The sequence below is a fragment of the Sturnus vulgaris genome, chromosome 1 (genome assembly GCF_052056855.1).
Source record: "Sturnus vulgaris isolate bStuVul1 chromosome 1, bStuVul1.hap1, whole genome shotgun sequence".
Classification (NCBI taxonomy): Eukaryota; Metazoa; Chordata; class Aves; order Passeriformes; family Sturnidae; genus Sturnus; species Sturnus vulgaris.
In genome coordinates this window covers 90,812,514-90,831,730 of record NC_142243.1, presented here as the reverse complement: position 1 = coordinate 90,831,730, position 19,217 = coordinate 90,812,514, and the positions used below count along the sequence as shown (strand labels likewise).

The 19,217-nt window shown below is 39.5% G+C and overlaps 1 protein-coding gene across 18 annotated transcripts in view; it reads right to left on the bottom strand.

Moving 5' to 3' along the window:
- Nucleotides 1-18,095, bottom strand: part of LOC148225349 (uncharacterized) — a 100,735-nt gene extending 82,640 nt beyond the window's left edge. For 4 of the 18 annotated variants that reach the window (XM_088171552.1, XM_088171562.1, XM_088171565.1 and 1 more), the window contains exons 1-2: nt 17,694-18,095; nt 568-694 (exon numbers count right to left, since the gene is read on the bottom strand). In XM_088171552.1, coding sequence (XP_088027678.1) covers nt 568-615 — 48 coding nt within the window. In that variant the 5' untranslated portion in view covers nt 616-694; nt 17,694-18,095. The remainder of the gene's footprint in view (nt 1-567; nt 695-17,693) is intronic. The other 14 variants (XR_015806084.1, XR_015806095.1, XM_088171542.1 and 11 more) reach the window with 12 other exon arrangements.
- Between the last annotated feature and the right edge of the window lie 1,122 nt (nt 18,096-19,217).

The following is a 19,217-nucleotide window of genomic DNA, read 5'->3' as shown; positions in this document are numbered from 1 at the left end:
TGCTAAACCAGAGTGTCTGAGGATTTTGCTCTAAAGTCAATTAACTCTAATGGAAAGACTCAAATTGCTTCAATGATCTTTGACCAAGCTCAATAAGAACTAATTAGGTCTCCATTCCAAAGGTTAGTTGTCAGAATTATTAATGGATTTTTGTTTATTTGTTTTTAATATTGGACAAGAGGGTATTTTTTAATTATTTAGCGGAACTGACAGAATTTGGAAAGTCATAAGTTGCAAATACAGGTGCCGGTATTAAAAAATTTAATTTCAGATAAACAGACAAGTAAAAAAAATTTATATACTATGCAAATGTGGTCCACTTCATGGGGACAAAGGAAACACAAACTAAAATTAGTGACACCTGCAATTTAGTTCTGTGGTATTTGCTACACTCCACAGCCTTACCAAACCTTGCATGTGTTTAACATGAGTACAAAGGTTTACTGTCTAAAGCTTCCAGTTCTGACAACAAAGTGTAGGACCAGGGCTAGACTTTTCAGAACTCGTCTCACTACCTCTGCTAAAAACTCTTAACACAGGAGAAGACTGTATGTCTGAAAAACTTACCACAGGAGAGAACATACTTGAAGAAAAATTGTGATGAAGGTTCCTCATGTGGGAGTGATACCACAGCAAATGCCTGTGCAGTCTTGGCACTTTCTACAATTTACTTATTCTGCCAGCAGATTATCACCTGCAAATCAAATTAAGAAATGCTCAAAATCTGAAAAGTCAGAAATTAGACCAAAGTCATTTATGTCATGATTTTCCTCCTACTTTTCCTTCCTTTCTTTTCCTGGAAACTGCAGGAAATACTTGAAATTCAAAGTATAATAAATAGAATCTAATCAGATAGTTCTTCACTATGAACTGGTCCGAAAACAAAATTATTTAACTTGAAATGTAGTGTTCAAAAAAAGACCTCAATTCAGTCTTTGGACACTAGAGTCCAATTCTCTCTGTCACTAACAAAATGTCAGGTCATTTTCTGGAAGAACAATGTCTGCACTTTTGCTGCTGAGCTCTGAAAATCTAGTTACTCTAGGAGGAGAGTCTGTCTTGGTGGTATAGTGGCAGGGACGAGAGGATAGTCATAGTACACACCCTCACATGGTGCATACAAAGGCAGAGACCCAAAAAACTCTTCCTGTGGACAGAGACTGCCCTTTTTTCTCCCTAACAGGGACTAACCCCTCTGAAATACAAGGGAGTAAAGGAGGAGGGTTTCTCCCCTCTCCTCCATCTCCCATCCACCATGAAGTCATGAAAGCAGTAAGTTCAAATGAATTCTGGCACAGAGGTTTTCCACAGGCTTCTCCACCTGTCCCTTTGCCAGCGGCCTTGTCAGCTGAAACATGTGCCTGCTCTGTACCTGCTCCAAGTCAAGGTCACTCACTCTTAAAGCAGATGAGACACCAGGACACAATTATGATGTGCTGAAGGTTACCTGATGGAAGTCAGGGTGGGCACAGGAATATTCACACACATCACTTGTCCTGTGTTTGGACACAAACCCTTGGCAATCAGGTTTGGCCTGATGTGATGGGCTGAGGGCTATGCTGCAATTCACAGTCTCTTACAGAGATTTAGGTTGACTCTGCAGCTTTGGTGTTTAGAAGCAGTGGCACTTGACTTGAGCTGAAGGCAATGAAGATGCGGCCAAACAGCCTTTTTGAAAATCAGTTTCTCAACAGTCACAGAATCATAGAACCATAGAATGGTTTGGGTTGAAAGGGACCTTAAAAATCATTGAGTTTCAATCCCTCTGGCTTGGGCAGAGACATCTTCCACTAGACCAGGTTTCTCTAAGCCCCAATCTAATCTGGCTTTGAGCATTTCCAGGGATGGGGCATTTAGTACTTCTCTGGGCAAGGTCTTGTAATAGCACTGAGAAACAGTTACTCAGATTTTGAATTAACAGACAGACACTAACAATATTGTGGATTAATATGAAGAAAAATTGGAAGAGCTTAGATGCACTATCCTTGCTCCAAGCCCAGACTAAAGTCTCAATTAGGATGTGTAAGCATCTTTGCAGCCTATGTGAAAAATAATAACAAAACTGGCATTCAATTTTGCCCAGTCAATCAGAATGATCCATAATGTGGAAGATTTTAACAAGCTGCTGCCCAACATTTGTGACATGTTTTAAAACAAGCCATCCTGATCAGCCCTGTAGAGGCGAGTGCTTCTAAACTTAATGACTCTCCAAAGAGGAGAAGGCATAAAGATTTAGCAACTCAGTAGACATGACTGCACAGGCCTCTGCTGCCAGCTTGGAAATGACAAATGATTTGTTAATAGAGAAGCTTTCTTTTCTGTATTATTTTTTGCCAATGAAGTGAAAACAGAGCATTGATTAAGCAATGCGAGCTGAGAAAATTCCATCTAAATTGGATGAGAGCTTTCAGACCAGCAGCTTCAGACCAGGTTTCAAGGCTTTGAAATACAAATTCTGCTTGTTGCTCGATGCTTAAAGATACCTATCCTGAAGCCACAGACAGTAATTGATGTCAAGCTGACACTGCAGTTCACAGATGAATTTCAGTTGTGTGGGCCATGCCACATGCACATCACTTGTGTGAAAAAATGTTTTCTGTCTCAAATGCTACAAACTGAGAGAAAGGATTAATAGAGACATCAACAAAAAAGTTCTCTGCACAAATAGAGAATGGCTGAAGAATACCAATAGCCCAACATGCTCCTGACACAAAATCACCCTTCTCTTCCACCTGTCAGATGAAATCATTTGTACAAAAATTCAGACTGAGCCTTTTACTCACAATATTAGGTTTCTGCACAGCTAAAATTCTAAACATATCCTGTGGAATAATTTTACTGAAGTCACCCTATGTATTCAACAGTAAATAAAAATTAGGTGTCTAGAGGTAATTAAAAATATTCGCAGGTTTTCTTCCTCTTGCAGAAAATAATTAAATTTTCCAGGGGAGCTTTAAATACAAGCTTTGGCACTCATAGATATTAAAGTCTGAGTGACTCATATTCTCATTCCCTTGTGTAGCTACATTACTAGACTGTATTTCCCTCAATTCATCACAGAATAGGCTATGTCCACAGCCATAAAGCAGAGATAGTGGCATGTCATGGAACACTAGGTCCAAACAGGAAAACAGGCCCCTAAGTAGAACAGGAGCAATAAGCATCTAAATTGCAATATTCAGAAGGCATTATGGAGCCTTATTTAAATTTAAGAATGTATAAATTTTTAAGTTGAATATTCAATGTCGACGGGGGATTATTAAAATAAACTTGCAAACAAAACATACTCTTTCACTACAAATATCCTAACACACCCATAGAAAACTGCTGCAATGAAAAGTTTTCATCTTTGTCAGGTCAGTTTGTCTGGACGACTGCTGAGTAAATAGCTATGCCATTCCATTTTTATCGCACCTCTTGCTCCAGAGCTAGAAAAAATCAACATAGACATATAAGCCAAATTAAAAATATGCTTTATTTTTAACAGATAAGCATTGAAAGAAATGTTTGGGGTTTTTTCTAATTAGCAGTCTGCATATTTTACACATCCAAAAATTAAGCCAGTTATTTTTGTGTCTCTGGATTTTAAATCAACATCATTTTACAATCCTGTTAACAGATTGTCCCTGATGTAGCAGAATTGCTTTCCTGAAAAGTTCATGCAGGACTACAAATCTTAAGACTAAGATCCTGTTTTCTGAAAATCTTGCTCAGAAAACAAGCACAGGGAAGGAGCAGATTTCCTTTACCATGATTTATCAGCCCTATTTAACCTATTATCTCCCCATTCTTGATTGAAAAGTTTCTAATTGTTTGAATACCTCCTTCTTCCCTGAAAACAAACAAACAAACAAGCAAACAAACAAACCTCAAAACAATCAGAATAAGAGAACATTTGTGTTGATTATTTTAGAAAAGAAACTGAGGAAAAAACATTATTGGTGATAAAATTATTTGTATTTTTTCCTTGCTGTTGAAATTAATTACTGAGCCCAAGATTTGTTGGGTGAGTAACTGCAACACTGGTGCCAGGGGAGACCTTCTTGCAGGACTCTTTGCAACACTGAGATTCTTTTCATAGTCCAAGTATCATCGTGATCTTGATTTTCCTTGAAATTCCTTAATATAACATTATGCAAGCACTTCTATGGGATTTGTTGTTCGTCTTTTTTGTAAACCATAGAATGGTTTGTGTTGGAAGGCATCTTAAAGACCATCTAGTCCCAATCCCCCTGCCCTGGACGGGGACACTTTTATCACACAAGGCTGCTGAAGGCCTTGAACACTGCCATGTTTGTACCTCCCTGGACAACCTGTTCCAGTGTTTCACTGATAGTAAGGAATTCCTTCATAATTATAGTTATACTAAAAACTATTTCTTTCTAAATAGAGTACATAGTTTCACTGTGTGAGAGGGAAGTAATAGCTCTGTACATACATGAAAGGACACACTTCAAAACAGAATTCTGCTTCCATTTCTTTCCTATGACCCAGGATCCTGCTTTGATGTGAAGAGGACATAGCAGGTAAGTACTGAAACACATACAGATTCCTCACTAACCTCTCCTGAATCTTTCTGACACACACAGAAGTGACATTCTAGCTGACTTTTACTGGTCAAACTTAGATTCACTGATGCTGTTAAAGTAAATGGATGTAGTTACATATGAAAGAGATTTGAAGATTTTTTTTCATTCTCACACCAAAAGTTACACTATTCAAAGTAGTTGCGTCCATTAGAAAAAAAATCTTTTTTTTCATTAACTCATTATTTTAAATATATTTTATAATTTATTTGTAGTGGAAAAAGGTATATAAGTAGAAACCACAGGAGAGTCATAAGTCAGGTCACATTTGTGCAGCTCACCAGCTAATCTGAAAATCTAAATATACTGAGACTTTCTGATATCTTCTCAGAACTGTGTGTCATATTACTTATGAATAGACTCAGCTTCTAAAATACCGAAAAATATTTTCTGCATTTTCGTCTACATCTTTCTTCAGTCTGTTCATCTCTTTTGCTCGATATTTGCAAATTAACAGAAAAATTGTGTTTTGACCCATCCACTGCCTCCTCCCTGTAACAGATTAATGGCTAATGCATAATTCCACTGGACTGGCTACCAAAAGCAGTGGCTGGAGTAGAGAACATACCACACTTTTTCCTTTTACCAATTGCTTTGTGTATGGTGACAGATTATTAAAGTGAAACAATAGGAAGATAAATGGAATTTTGTCTCCTTTCATTCTCAGTATCCTACTGAAATTTCCTACTCCTACTGACAACTGTAGTGGAGGAAAATAGGAAAACCTTCCTGCAACTGAGAGATTGAGAAGTCAAGGGGACTGGGTGCAGCTACTGGTTGTGCCCCAGATGAGTGACACTGGCTTCTTTCCCACCTTTCACAGCAACCATGAAAATGATGTTTGCTTCCTTTGGCACTGAATGTATTTTACATATTTCAGTTGCAAGCTCTTTGGGGCACAGTCAGCTGCTAAATATGTTTTTCTACTCTTAGTGCAACACAGCCATGACACATCTTGAGATCTAACAAAAATCCAAGTAATAAGTAGTTACCAAGGATTTTTTCCATGCAACAATTTAGTTCTGTGAAAGACCATTTTCCCAAGCACTCAGAACAGTACTTGTACACTTGCAAATCACCAGCATACCAAAAGAAAATCTAATAATACTTAAAAGACAGAAATAAAATATGAGTCGATTGGCAAAAAGGCTGTTAGAGAAATACTGGGCAACTGAACAAATCCCTGCATTCTTCAGTTTCCAAGCAGTTTCATCTTTCAAAACATTTTGCATTTCTTTTGATACTGCATGTGTATCTCTTAAATAGCTTTTACAGCACAGCTAAAAAAGCCACTGCTGTGAAAAAAATGCTGTACCTGGTGGAAGTACTTCAAGGAAGGTAAACGCTAATCTGCAACCCCTTTCTCTCACAGATAATCTTCATAGCTTTGATTTTGACATGAGTAGGATTATTCATACAAGAGAGAAGAAAGGTAGGCATGGGAACTTAAGAATTGCACTAACATAGTAAAGCATTGTAAAATGACAATAAAAACGGCATTTAAACTCTCTCAAGTTGTGCCTATTCTGTAGTACAGAAAAGGGACAGTAAATTGAACAAGTAGCTTTTACAAAGCTGCAGTCAGCAACCAAGCAGGACCTTGTAAAATGGAGGTACTGGAAATAAGCAGAATTCACACAGAATGCCAAAAGTACTGTCCACAAGCTAGAAACATCTGAGAAGTCAGGAAGTACAAAGATAAAGTTTGAATTCCCATGAACTCAACTGACTTCTGTCCTGAAAAGAATATGAAAGCACATAGTAAAAGGCTCTTTGGTAGTCTAAACAGAAAAAAAACCCCACAAGGAAAAATGCTGTGCCAATGTGGAGGAAGGATGGAAAAGAGATTAAAGACAACTCAAGGAAAGCCTCAAATAAGTATTTTCCCTCAGTTTTCAAACAGAAATTTTTAGGATAAATTTACAAAGAGGGAGTGAATAATAAGAATGAGGATATGCAAATAGAAACTACCACAGCTAGCAAAAAACTTGATTCAAAATGTTAAATGCTTGAAGTCTGATTAATCACCATCTCACACTTCTAAAAATTTCTCTCACGTGTAATGCCAGTCCAGTGACAAATATTTTTAATAGCACCATCGAGTTGGGAGTGAAGCTGAAAAATAGTAGATACGGTTTCTTTATTTAGAAAAAAAAAATCTGTGAAGAAAAATAAGACGAGATGGCAGTTGGGAAATTACAAGCAATTTCAGTGGACCTCATTAGTATGAAAGGCTTTAAAATACATTTTGAGAGAAACAATATATAAAGACACAGAGGTAAATGAAAAATGGGATAAAGTGCAACAGCAATTTAGCAAGAAGACACCATACAAATAATCCATATAGTTTTCTTAGATGAGGTAAAAGATTTTGTGAACAAATGAAGTGTAATAGATCTCATCTTTCAGGACTTTAGCAATGCATTTGACATCGTGTTATATGCTAATAAGGAATCTGAAGACTTTTTGCATAGTTAAAAAACAGCTAAAGGAGATGTAATAACAAGTAAGTGCCATTAAAAGAAGGGATGTATTGAATCAATTAAGATTAGCAGTGGGTCTTCAGGATCCATTCTGGGGCTACTGTTGTCCTTCCATAGCTCTTCATCGCTGTGACTAAGGTAGAAGAGTCTCTGCACACTCTAATGTTAGTAGAGTAGTGAAACTATACAAATGGAGAAGCTTGAAGATGTGAGCCAAAGAAATGGGCCTGGGGCAGAAAATGAAACCACTACCTGGGGTATGACCCAGTAATAGCAAATGAGGACTAAAGCTGTCAATGAGAGAGTAACTAAACAGGTAACATGATGAAAAAGGCAAGTGAGGCTGTAGGACATGAGAATGGGGATTTCCAGTAGAACTTGGGAGACAGGAAATTTCCCATCCAAAGACATTAACAGAGCTGAGTTGTTTAGCCCAGCAAGAGAAGAGCTAACTAAGCATATAACTGCTGCCTAGAAATGTCTTGAGGAAGATGCCTCCAGGTAGAAGTAGTATTATTTAATTCAGGGAGCAACAAGAGAGTGGTGAGAGAAGGCAGTGTACAGGCCACACACTCATCCAGGCTGCACAGAAAGGAAGCAGCTATAAGCCTATGAGTTTCTCAAACAGTCTTCCAAATAAAAGAGTGGGGGAAAAATTTCAGCCTTGGAGTTGGAGGTTGATACACAGCTGGAAGTATCACATGCTGTACCACCCTCCACAACTGCCTGGACCCACTGGTCACAGAGTGTCCTTTAGCTCTTCCATTATTAGTGTGGTACTGGTATTATTACTGCTTTGATGTTACTAGTTTCATTTTGGGGGATATATCCAACATGCTGTTCCATTTTTCACGTACACTTTTCATTACAAAATCCATGTAAGACTAATTACGCAGATAAAGGCTTTTGTGATAATGCAGGCTACTTGCAAGTGAAAATAAATAGAAGAATGTAGAGGCCAAGATGATTTGAACATCTAGGGCTCTCACAAATATAATGCTAATAATAATTAAGTATTTTGTGAAATAATTCATTAATAATAATTATTTTGTGAAATAATTCAGGGCAAACTGCAAAATTGTTCTTAAATTATTATCTTCTTAGAAGAAATTTGTCACATGGGTGCTCTAAAGAGAAATTTAACAGAAACTGTATTTTTAGAACTTGTGGAGAGATGCATTTCTCCTGAAGAGAGTGAAGATTTGGCACTTCATATGAGCAGAGATGATCTGGCCCAAACATTCTTATTTGCAGATGATGACTACTATATTATTCACTTTGTCTTGGCACAGTCAGTCAATAAAGGGAGTGCAGCAGAGTAAAAAAGCCTTTCTCTACTTGCTGATAACATTTTTAGCACATTTAAGGAGAAATCTGAAGAACCGTAGTAATTTCTACACCCTAGAAAATATGTTGAGCAGAGAGAAAAGAACAGAGAGGACATGAGGAGTTGCAAAATGCAAAACAAAACACAGAAAAATGTCTCCAAAAGGGGAATGTGAAGTAATAATCCCTAAAATACATTATAAGAATGTATTTGAAAGAACCTTTCCAGGAAATAGTGTCTATTTATACCCATTAAGTTTACACTTACTTGAAAACAAATCAGTGGATACTATATAGGGATGAATCTAATCCTTGTATCCAAAAAAATAAATTCAAGGGATTAGCCAAGACAACAGCATTTTTTATTAAACAGAATTCATTTGTATCCATCCTCACATTACCAGAAAAGTAGCTCTCTCCTAATTAGCAGATCTTGAACATTAACCTTTTGTCTTGACTGCAATCACTTCGATTAGTGGTAATGTTCAGCCTCCTCAAAACTTCCTCTTTCATAAATTGACTATTCCCATGGTAACAGCTGCTACTTTCATTCTACAAAAACCGAGAAAATGTGATTTCCTTTATATCAGTGGTCCAGACTGGGGGTGCAACTTTGGCCTTTGTCAATGCTTTTTTCAGATAACACTGTTTATTCCAGAAGAAGAGGAAACAGGTGCAAGCACAATTCAGGATGCAGTTGTTGAGTCATCCACAAAGCAAGTTTGGCAATGATTTGAAAGGAAGCTGTCAGACAGCTTACCTGCAATGCCAGTATATTCCGTGGCTTCATGAGGGAAGGACAAGCACATTCAGCAGCAGCCACCAAACTTAATATTTTATGTGGGTTCTTGTTTGGATGGCATTTTTTTCCTTTTTGCTTGCTTTTTCAGTGGCTCCAAAAACAGAAGCAAGACATCAGCTTAATAACCCCACAAGAACAATTGAGAAATGTAAATCAAGGATTTTCATTCAAATAATATTGAGCTTTAGCCAAAAAGAACATCAATTCATTGCTGAGACGCTGACACAGCTTTAATGATTTGTGTCTTCATCTTTAATGGTCACACTGGTCTATAAACACAGTCCTAATCTCAGCTGAAGTGAATTCCCAAAGTAGCATCAACTTTGGTGGGACCAGCAAACCTTCAAAACAAAGGTACTTTTCCCCCAGCAAGTCATGCAAAATTTTTCCGAAAGTTTATCAAATCTGAGGCTTTTTCCAGAAAACCCATCTGTTGCATATGAACTCATCTGATATCTTTACCTTCTTTGAAACTGAAGGTTTCTGAGTCAATCTGTCAGGGTGCGAATGGATAAAGTGAAATTCACATCTACTTCTCCAGCAATCCACTGAAATAATCAAGCTTTCCCTTAGTCACAAATGCAAGATTCTGTCGGAAAATAGAGCTGCAATTTTCCAAGGCTAGAATTGCATGTTCAGTTTCTTAACTTGGTATTTAAAATACATTTTTAATTTTTTAATGAAATTTTTAGCATTCACATAAAGGACTGGCAGACAGCAAAGAGACTGAAAAATTAAACACAACTCTAGAAGCCTTTATTATTTCCTTCTCCTTAATTCCTCATTAACCCTTTCAGCACCCAACTAGTGATCACTCTCCTTGCCTTACATACTTTTCATTCCAGATATAACCAATCCCTGTTGTTAATTAGACACTGAAAACCTGGACATCATTTGGCATCGGGCCTACTGTTTTTAGCCAAAACTATCAGGTGTTTGAGGACAGAAAAATCATGGATCTGCTTTTATGAAAGTGAACAGTCAATGGCTGCAATTGTGCAGCCCACATAAACTCTGCCTCTGCTCATTCCAGCAGATGTTAAGATTGCTCAGAAATGCACTAATTTCTGACCCTCCTGTGAGCATTCATCATGCTTCTATATCTGCAGGTTTTGTCGCCATCAGAAGGTACCAAACCCAATTCCAACAGTAAAGCCCACGGTTTCTCCCACTAGCCAAAAAGGAAAATGCCATTAGTTAGGAACGAATAGGAGGCTGTAAATATATTGCAAGCACTAAGCTGTTGTATTTATATTTACATGAGTATTACACTGCACACCATTCAGACTCAAAACCTCACTCTGACATGGGATCATAATCCAAAAGGGGCCAAATTAAATCTCCCAGTTCTGGGCTCATGTTGGGGAGGTCTGGGTTTGAGCTGGCACCCAGCATTCCAAGCTCATGTTTATTTTCATTCCAGCTCCAAAAAAAAAATTGGTGAATAATCCAGAACTGCCCATCCAGGAAAGAATCTAAAGCCTTGCCAAGTTCCAGACTACAGTTCATGGAAAAAACCAAGTGCACAGATTTGTTGGCAAGAGATACCTTTATCCACGCTCAATTTGCACATGCTCTAGCGTGGTTCTCAAAAAGGGAACAACCTTGGGAAAAGAAGTATGAGGGAATTAATTGAACCCTACCTGTGAACGAAATGAATACCCCTCAACTTTAATGCAAATGAACACCAAAAAGTAATTCAAAGTAAGCAAAGAAACCAAAAGTATTCAAAGTAACAAAAAAAAAAAAACACCCAAAAATTACTGCAGATCAATGAAAAGGAGGAAAAGGTTGGCAGGAAGGGTTGGCTGTAGGACTGGCAATATCATGGTAACAAAATCATTTTACAGGAAAACTCATGTTCTGATACCACAGCTCAGTTTTGAAATCGTGCTACAGGCAACAGGACTGTTAAGGTCCACATCCCACAGTGTCCCACTAGTCCACACCCTGTGTGGTGCCTTCCTCTGCAGTCTGGCCCATTTTCCTCCTGGGAGAGGGATGTGACTCTACCTGCATTGGCCCTGGAGTCAGGAGAGGCAAAGGAAGCAACAGTGCTCACTTTCCACTTACCCCAAGGTTTGTTCTTACTCTGCAGCAAAACACCAGAGCAGAGCAGGTGAATCTGTATGTTTTACAAGGATTTGTGGATCACAGTGAGTTCAAGGACTGGATAGCCCCAAGCTGGAAAGTCCCATACTGCAGAAGGATAGATAGAGAGGAAGGGGTGCCAACTACAATGCTTTCCAAATTAAATCCTTAGAGAATAAGTCCTGGCTTCTCTCCCACCACCCCTGCAACAACATCAGCTCAGATCTCACAGGAAGCAGGCTAGGGAGAAGATCACTGTCCTGACCCACAAGTCCTATAAATCTCACTCACTCTTTGGCTCAGGAATATTAATACAATTGCCATATTTAGTATCTTTACTATACTTAAAAAAAAAACCCAAAACATTAATATGGGGGTTTCAGTATGTGGGTTTGCCTTCACACCTCTTTTAAGTGTCTCCAACCCCTCCAGCTCCAAAGCAGTGGATCACAGGCCCTTCTTACCTCATACCAGGGAAACACAAACAGCACCCCTGCATCACTCTTTGAGTTTTGACGCTTTCTGCATGCTTTCACCATATATTAATGGAACTTGTCCCACACCAATTGGTGAGCTAATTGCTGTCAAAGCAAATGGTAAGACATGCCTGAAAGAAATATTTGGCATCTTTATTTCATGTGAGGGGAATGTAAGAGGAAAAGGGTGTCTTTTCCATTTTTCAAGGGCTGAAACAAAAGTTAAAGCAAGCTTTTATGATCAGCAGAGTTTGAGGAACAATTACCCAGCTTCAGTGGATACACACCTTGCATCTAGCTCCATCTAATTCCCTCCTCTGTGGTTTATTTGCCTCGTGGGCATGCCACGTGCTGGGGGCTCATCGATTGACAGCATGCTATCAATCTGCTCCAGGCACCGGTGCTCAGAGAGCAGCATTGTGAAGCAATTCCAGATACCCAAACCACAAGCAAACTCATGAGGTACTCATGATAAAGAGGTAACATATTTTCTATATTCCCTGCAGTTATCTTGGAGGGATGCTGGCACAGTAACGTCCTCAGTGGGAAATCACTGCTCAGTGCTAACTTCCCAGTGCTGGCCACCTTACATATTCAGATAAGACACATAAATAACACAGCATTATAAAAATTAACAGCAGCACCAGAGGATCAGACCTCAAAACGCGACACTGCAGAAGAGATGCTGCATTGGAGCTATTCAGGCAGAAGGCTCCGCATTTGGAGAAGGAAGAAGAGCTTGCCAATTGGCATTCCAGCAGTTAGTTGCTGGCCAAGATTTTCAAGGTTGAACTTTATACCCATAGCTTCACAAAGGTCACACTTAGCAAACTGTTGGGGCTTAACAGACCAAGGATGCATTTGGCTCTTATTCCAAGGCCCTTTCCTTGATATTAATATTGATGACAGTGGAACAAACATCTCAATAGCTGCACAGAAAGGCCAATGCACAAATGTGCTATACTCAACATATGGAAGAAGTCTGAAACCTTTCAAACCACTTAATGAGAAAGCTGTGGATATCAACAGCAGAAGGAAAAATCTAAAATGGGAGGAAGGAGCCTATATCCTACCATGCTAATTTATATTGTTAGAGAGGAAAGTACACGGCAATGTTAGCTATGCTGAAGATTTTCAAAAGTTGCATTTATTTTTGGTTTTCTTTCAAAAATAGTATTTCAATGAATATGCATCATGCTGGGTTTGTGGCACTGGTAGTGTGTCGATCACCATGGTACCTAAGCATTCAAGCCAATGATTAACCAGAGTAGCAAATGAAACAGAACCTGAGAGCCAAAAGGCACTGTGACAAGCTCTTCACAGACCTTATGTATGCCACAGCATCCCTGTCTAGACTTCTACTCCTTCAGGCTTTCCACTGTCTATCTTCTCTGCTCTTAGGATAACCAGCTCTTTTTTTCCAAATGGTGCTAAAGGATACAGAGATATCAGACTGGCTTAGGAGAAAAGAGGAGATTAAAAAACCCCAATGAACAAACAACAAAAAAAATACACAAATATTTTAATCAGGAAAACGTTGCTTAAGCACACTGTAAGGAAAAAAATAATTTTCATTTCGATAAATTGATTATGAATTGATAAACTTTGTTATGTCTGCCATGCTATCAACCTAGTCCTTAAAATTAGTGTTCTGAAGACGGAAAACAAGTCTTTGCTTGCTAAGGAAATGACCTTTCAAGGGACTGAGACCATACTTGAACACCGCTGTTAGCTTTATCTAATAATAATGAAAAGAATACATAAAAACATATGGCTATGTGCCTTCTTGAAAACAACGAGAGATTGCATCAGCCCCCTCTCCACACTGCAAATAAGCAACAAGTTAACACAACTCTGATGATGTTTGCTTAAGATGTGTGCATGCAACTAGTGTGAGCTTTTTCTGGCTTGGGATGCTTAAAGCAGAGGCCTCTGGATTTTAGAAAATGGAATCTGCTATTGAATTATCTACCCCTTGCTGTTTTTTTTTTCTGTACAAAGTCTCTGAGGAGCACAGGAAAGCTGAGGGCCTGCAAGCAGGCCAAGCTCACAAAGGTTAAATCCTTTTACTACTGGAGAATTGTGCAGCTATAATACAACCCTCACTGAAGAAGTTTCCTGTTTTCCATCACTAATCAAGGTAATGATAGTGCATTCTAATTAAATCGGTGCCACATGGAGTTTTTCCCCTTTACTGTAGCTGCTTCACACTTAGGAGGTAGTTACATCCAGTTTATCCTTTAGAAGAGGAGTAGGTTTTGGGGACAAGGCCCCATTACCTGCAATGAAAACCCAAGTGCTCACTTCCTAGTGCAGTTATAATATGTTGTGCTACCACTGTGCCTCAGCAGCAGCAGTTTTGAAGTAGATACGAAGTGCTGCACCACCCACCTATATTTGACTGTGAAACTCTGGATTAAAGCTCACTCTAAGCATCACCCGATTCTGTTACCTCTCCTGTGTTTAAATTATATCCCTCACTGTCATATCTAAAGATTCAGATCCACTCTGTGCACTTCATCAGGCATTATAATCGAAGCTAATGGAAGACATGTTTGTTTAGCTGTTGTAAATGGCTTTGAAGATTTTGGTTCCAGCCAGGGTGATGAATTAAGGATGTCAGCTGGGCAAACAGTTTAATTTGGAATGAATTTAGCTAAAATGGATTACTGAAAAAGCAATATGGATTTTTCAAATTCATATTATTTCACACACTTTAGCAGTAAATATTTCACCCCTTCTTACCATCCGAGTCACCAGGCACAGAAGTGGAAGAATCAGCAATGACACCAGCTTCTCAAACACAAGACCAACTTAGGATACTATAAACAGGTGTGAAAAGCCACTTTTCGACTGCAGCAGGGAGTACACCCTCAAACAGTTTATCCCTCAGCTGACTACATTTCTGCCTAACAGCAATTCTGCAAAGCAGCCTGAACGTGGTAATTAAAGTATTTTATGACAAAACTCAGAAACCAACAACTGCAAAGAACTATTCCATAACACGGTTATTTATTAGAACTATCTGGCTTTTATTTTCCCTGGTGCATTTTCAAATGAATTAAAATAATAACTTAAGGGGAAAGAAAATTATCTTTAAATAGTGGTGGGGTTTTTTTTCTCTCCCAGGTAATTTGGAGTCAGAAGGAATCCAAAATAACAGCATGATTGTTGAAAATTACAGGATAAGGTTGGAAATCTCTAGAGGTCATCTGGTCCAGCCTCACTCATACTCAAGCCAGTGCCACCTTAGAACAGATCATTCAGAATTAAAAGGGAAAGGAAATAATTTAAAGCAGAAAGAAAGAAAATAAAGGAATCTTCCTCTACCCCCTTTTTCACTAGAAGGAAAAAATGCAAGGAAATATTTTCTCGAAACATACAGTTCTTCTGTGTTGTTTGTAATAAGCATGACCAACCTGGAAAATAGATTAAAGCTGCCACCTTTGGTTGACCTAGTTCCCTTCCTGTCTCGATGCAGGTAACATTTAGCACAATGTGTGGCAAACTCCGACTCAGTTGCCAGCACTCTCTGGCACACTGCTGGCCAGGAGAGGCTGGGAATGCTGCATGTTCAGCTCCAGTGACAGGGAAAACGCTCCATATCATTCATTAGCAGTCTGCTCCAAGTTAATTAAGGAATGGAGCTGACAGCTGCTGAAGCAGGTTCCACCCCATCTCTTCCAGGGAAAGCAAGGCCTCCAGGGCAGGGCCTGGACTCCACGGCAAAGAAGAATGGGGGAACTTTGCAAGATCTCAGTGAAACCCAGATGACTCATCAGAAAGTAAACGTTTCTATTTTGGCAAGAAGCTGAAATAGCAGCCCTGGGTTGTGCCGCAGCACAGCAATAAATGACCCCAAATGCCTGGGACAAACTCCTGTGCACACTGATATTCCTAACAGCAGGGACTATTTCACATCTCATTAAGCAAAGGGGTTTACATGACAATTAACACATTAATTAGCAGCATCTTTTTCACAGGTGAAACTTTGGCTTAAGATTTCAACATTTTTAGACAACTGTTCTGTGAGTGAAAATTAAGGAATAGCTTATTCGGACTCAAGGTGACAAGGACTTACAGGCAGAACTAGCATACAGATATGTTTGTCTGTGTACTGAAGGACAGTGGAACCTGGCGATGGCCTTTCCCATAACCTGCGTGGAAGGAGGGCCTCCTTGCACAACCTGCACCCTGCCATTCAAAGCCCAGTCCTTGGCACAGGCAAGGTGCCAGGCTGGCCACTTCACGAGCTGACCATAAACAAGCCTAATGTACCACAAAGTCACACAGGGACAAAGCAAGGCCTGGACTTCAAGGAGCAGCAGCTCCCATTCCTCAGCCCCAGCCGCTGACCTGCATGGCTCTCCACTACAAAAACCCCTTTGACTGTATTTGTAGAGACCTAACACCAAAAAGCAACCCTGCTAATTTCACTGAAAATAGGTATCAGCTGTAAGAGAATGCTGATTGCCCTAGAGCTTCACATCTTAGATACAGAGTTAACAATTTCTACTAGAGACCGCTTTAAAGAAGAGTTGGCACTATTAAGCTGTGTGAATATTTCTCTCTGAGGTTTTTTTCCAATACTATCTTTAATTTCTATTATCTTTGGAGAGAATGGATTTACAAGTATACAAGAAGATGCAGAGTAGTGGAAATTGAATAAAAGGAAAAAGAAATGGAAACGGGAACTTGTAGTTTTCAAGATCAGGTGGTTTCTGATAGTCATTGGGTCCATTCTCTCTCTTCATTCTCCATTCTGTCATTCCCTGTGCCAACTCACAGGAAATAATGGCATGCTTTGTATACGTTATCTTTCACCTCCTTCAGGTACATACAGCAAGGAAGCTGTATTTTAAACAATGTATAAACTAACAAAAAACACACTAACCTTTTACAAATCACTGTGTCATAGCCTTACCTATCATACCACTTACAAAATAAATCCAGGCTCAGGAGGAACACCAGATAACTTGTCCATTATTTAGCTTTTAAAAGCTGATGGTTTGTTTCAGAATATGATTTATTTCTTTTATTTATCAGCCTGCCCTGTTTCAAATGGGTACTGTCTTAGTGACCTCTAGATACCCTTGCATTTGCTCTGTGATATCCCCAGAATGTCAATGGTTTGATTCTTCATCTTTCATTTCCCAAACATTTCTTATTGGCCACTTCTGGTAGCAGTGGCAGCTGAAGTGGAAGTTTATCCTCTGATAATCTGTACTGCTTTAATGGTTCCAGGCATCCTGAGGATATTTTCCAAGTGTTATGGTGACACCAGCTGAGATCTTGGCAATGGAAAAGTGTTTCACATGTTTATTTTCTAACTTAGTCTCTTGTGGGTTTTTTTCTGCTTTCCCAATCCTCTGCCACCCTCTTGATTTCTATGGCTTAATGCCTTTTGTTATTACTATATTCTTAGTTATCACTTCTCAATATCTTTCCGATTAAAAAGCCTTTGAAAAACCTGAGGGTATTCCCAGTATGCATCCAAAAATCTCTTAATAGATTTCTCCAAACCTCCAAGTCATATTTGTCTAAAAGCTGAGCAAAAATCCCCTCTAAAAGGAACAACAACAGTCACATCTTTTTTATATATTTCTCTGTAAACTAGAGAAACTAGGAACTATAGCACATAAACCTTGTAAAACGATCAGCAGTTTCAAACAGTTCTGATACAAAATATGACACATAAAAGAGGTCACTGTTTTTAGCATGTCTCCAAAATAACATATGCTTGGAAATGCTTATCCTTGTAGCATCACTATCCTCCTTTTTCCGTCAGAAAATGAATCTTGCAGAAGCATGCCTGAAAAAGCAAAATTCTGATATAATTTCAATCACTCACTCAGTGTGTTCATGACTTTTATACAGCTGACTGAACATTTATTATCTCAGGTGAAAGAGAAGCTGTGAGTTTGCTCACCTTTGTCACCTGCAGGATCTTTGAAATGCCTCCTCTTCTGTTTCTTCCAAAGAGTACGTTTCCGCATCTCCCAATCCATTCCCGAGTCCACTGAACATGCAGACATCAATAAGTTCTGGCTAAGTTATCCTACGTAACTCTGAAGAAAAAAGGAGAGACTTGCAGACGCTGCAGAAGGTCTTCTTTACTCTCTTTGAAAATTTTCTTTTCCTGGTGGTCTGTCACAGTCAGGTCTCCGGTAGTAAACTGAACAACCTATCCTCCTGGCTCTTCTTTTCTTCTTTTTCTTTTCTGTAAACACATAATCAGGGCTTCAAATCCTTTAGGCATCACAAACTGTATTTCTCTATTGCCCTCTACTGACTGCTGGCTCACGCCTCCTTCCCGGAGAAGCGGCGAGCAACAGATACGCGGTACGCGCTCCCCGCCGCCCTCCCCCGGATCGATCATGATACACGGTGCCCAAAAGTCAACACAAATCATTCTATTTTTTTCCTTTGTTAAAAAACACCGGGCAAGATTTACAGCCTGTTGGCCAGCCGTGGTAGCTACAAAACGCTAAACAACAGACGGAGGAAGCAGTTCCTAACATGGCTCTGCTAACGTGGGCTTTTGTTTTTTTGTTGAACAAAAGCCAGGAAAAAGTAGAGACGAATGCGTTCTGCCTTGAAATGCGGATGAATTAATCCCACTGATGCCATAAATACTGTGCCGGGGATCTGAGGGTTGTCTGGTTTTAAGGGTTGGGTCCTGCCAGCACTGGATGCACAGAAATACTGCCTTTGATGGGAGTTCTGCAGGAAGGGGCTGGTAGCGAGTCGTGAATTTGAGGCCATGGTTTTTGGCCATTTCCCCTTTGTCCCTAGAGCTTCGTTCAGCACATTCAGCAGCACAGCTAATATGGGAAAGCCTCATGTGACGGGACCTGGGACGAGGCACATCACCCTGTGTGTGGATGGCACTGAGAGTGGCTGTTTGCTCTGCTTTTTGGACAAAGATGATCTACAATGCAAAAAGAATCCAGCAAACTAAGATTGAAAAAAAGGAATGGCCCAGTGTTATCTCAGGAGCAGAAGGAAAAAAAGGAGTATAAGCATTTCAGGCGGACTAGAAGAGACTGAGGGAGACAAAAGCCGGAGTATAAAGAGTGCAAAAGTGAAGGTGGAGGGGGGGAATATAAATTAATCCTTTGCATTGTGTTAGTCACTGCTTAATAAGTGCTGGTTAATCAGGTCGCTCAGGCACTTGTTCTCACAAGAAAAAGTTAATCCATGGTGCTGGTGCAGATGCTCTGGCCCACCTGCACTGCTCCAGGGGCAGGGAGGAGTCAGGTCCCAGCTCCAGGCAAAAGAAGAAATCCCTAGCACATTTCCCTTTATCTAGGCAGAAGCTGTGAAAGAACGTGGCACTATCTTGCCTCACCATTCTTCCTCCACAACCAATTTCCCTAGGGAACAAACATGCTTAAAAAAAATATAAACACAGACGCACCCCTCAAAAAAATGTTGGAATTGTTTTTGTTTA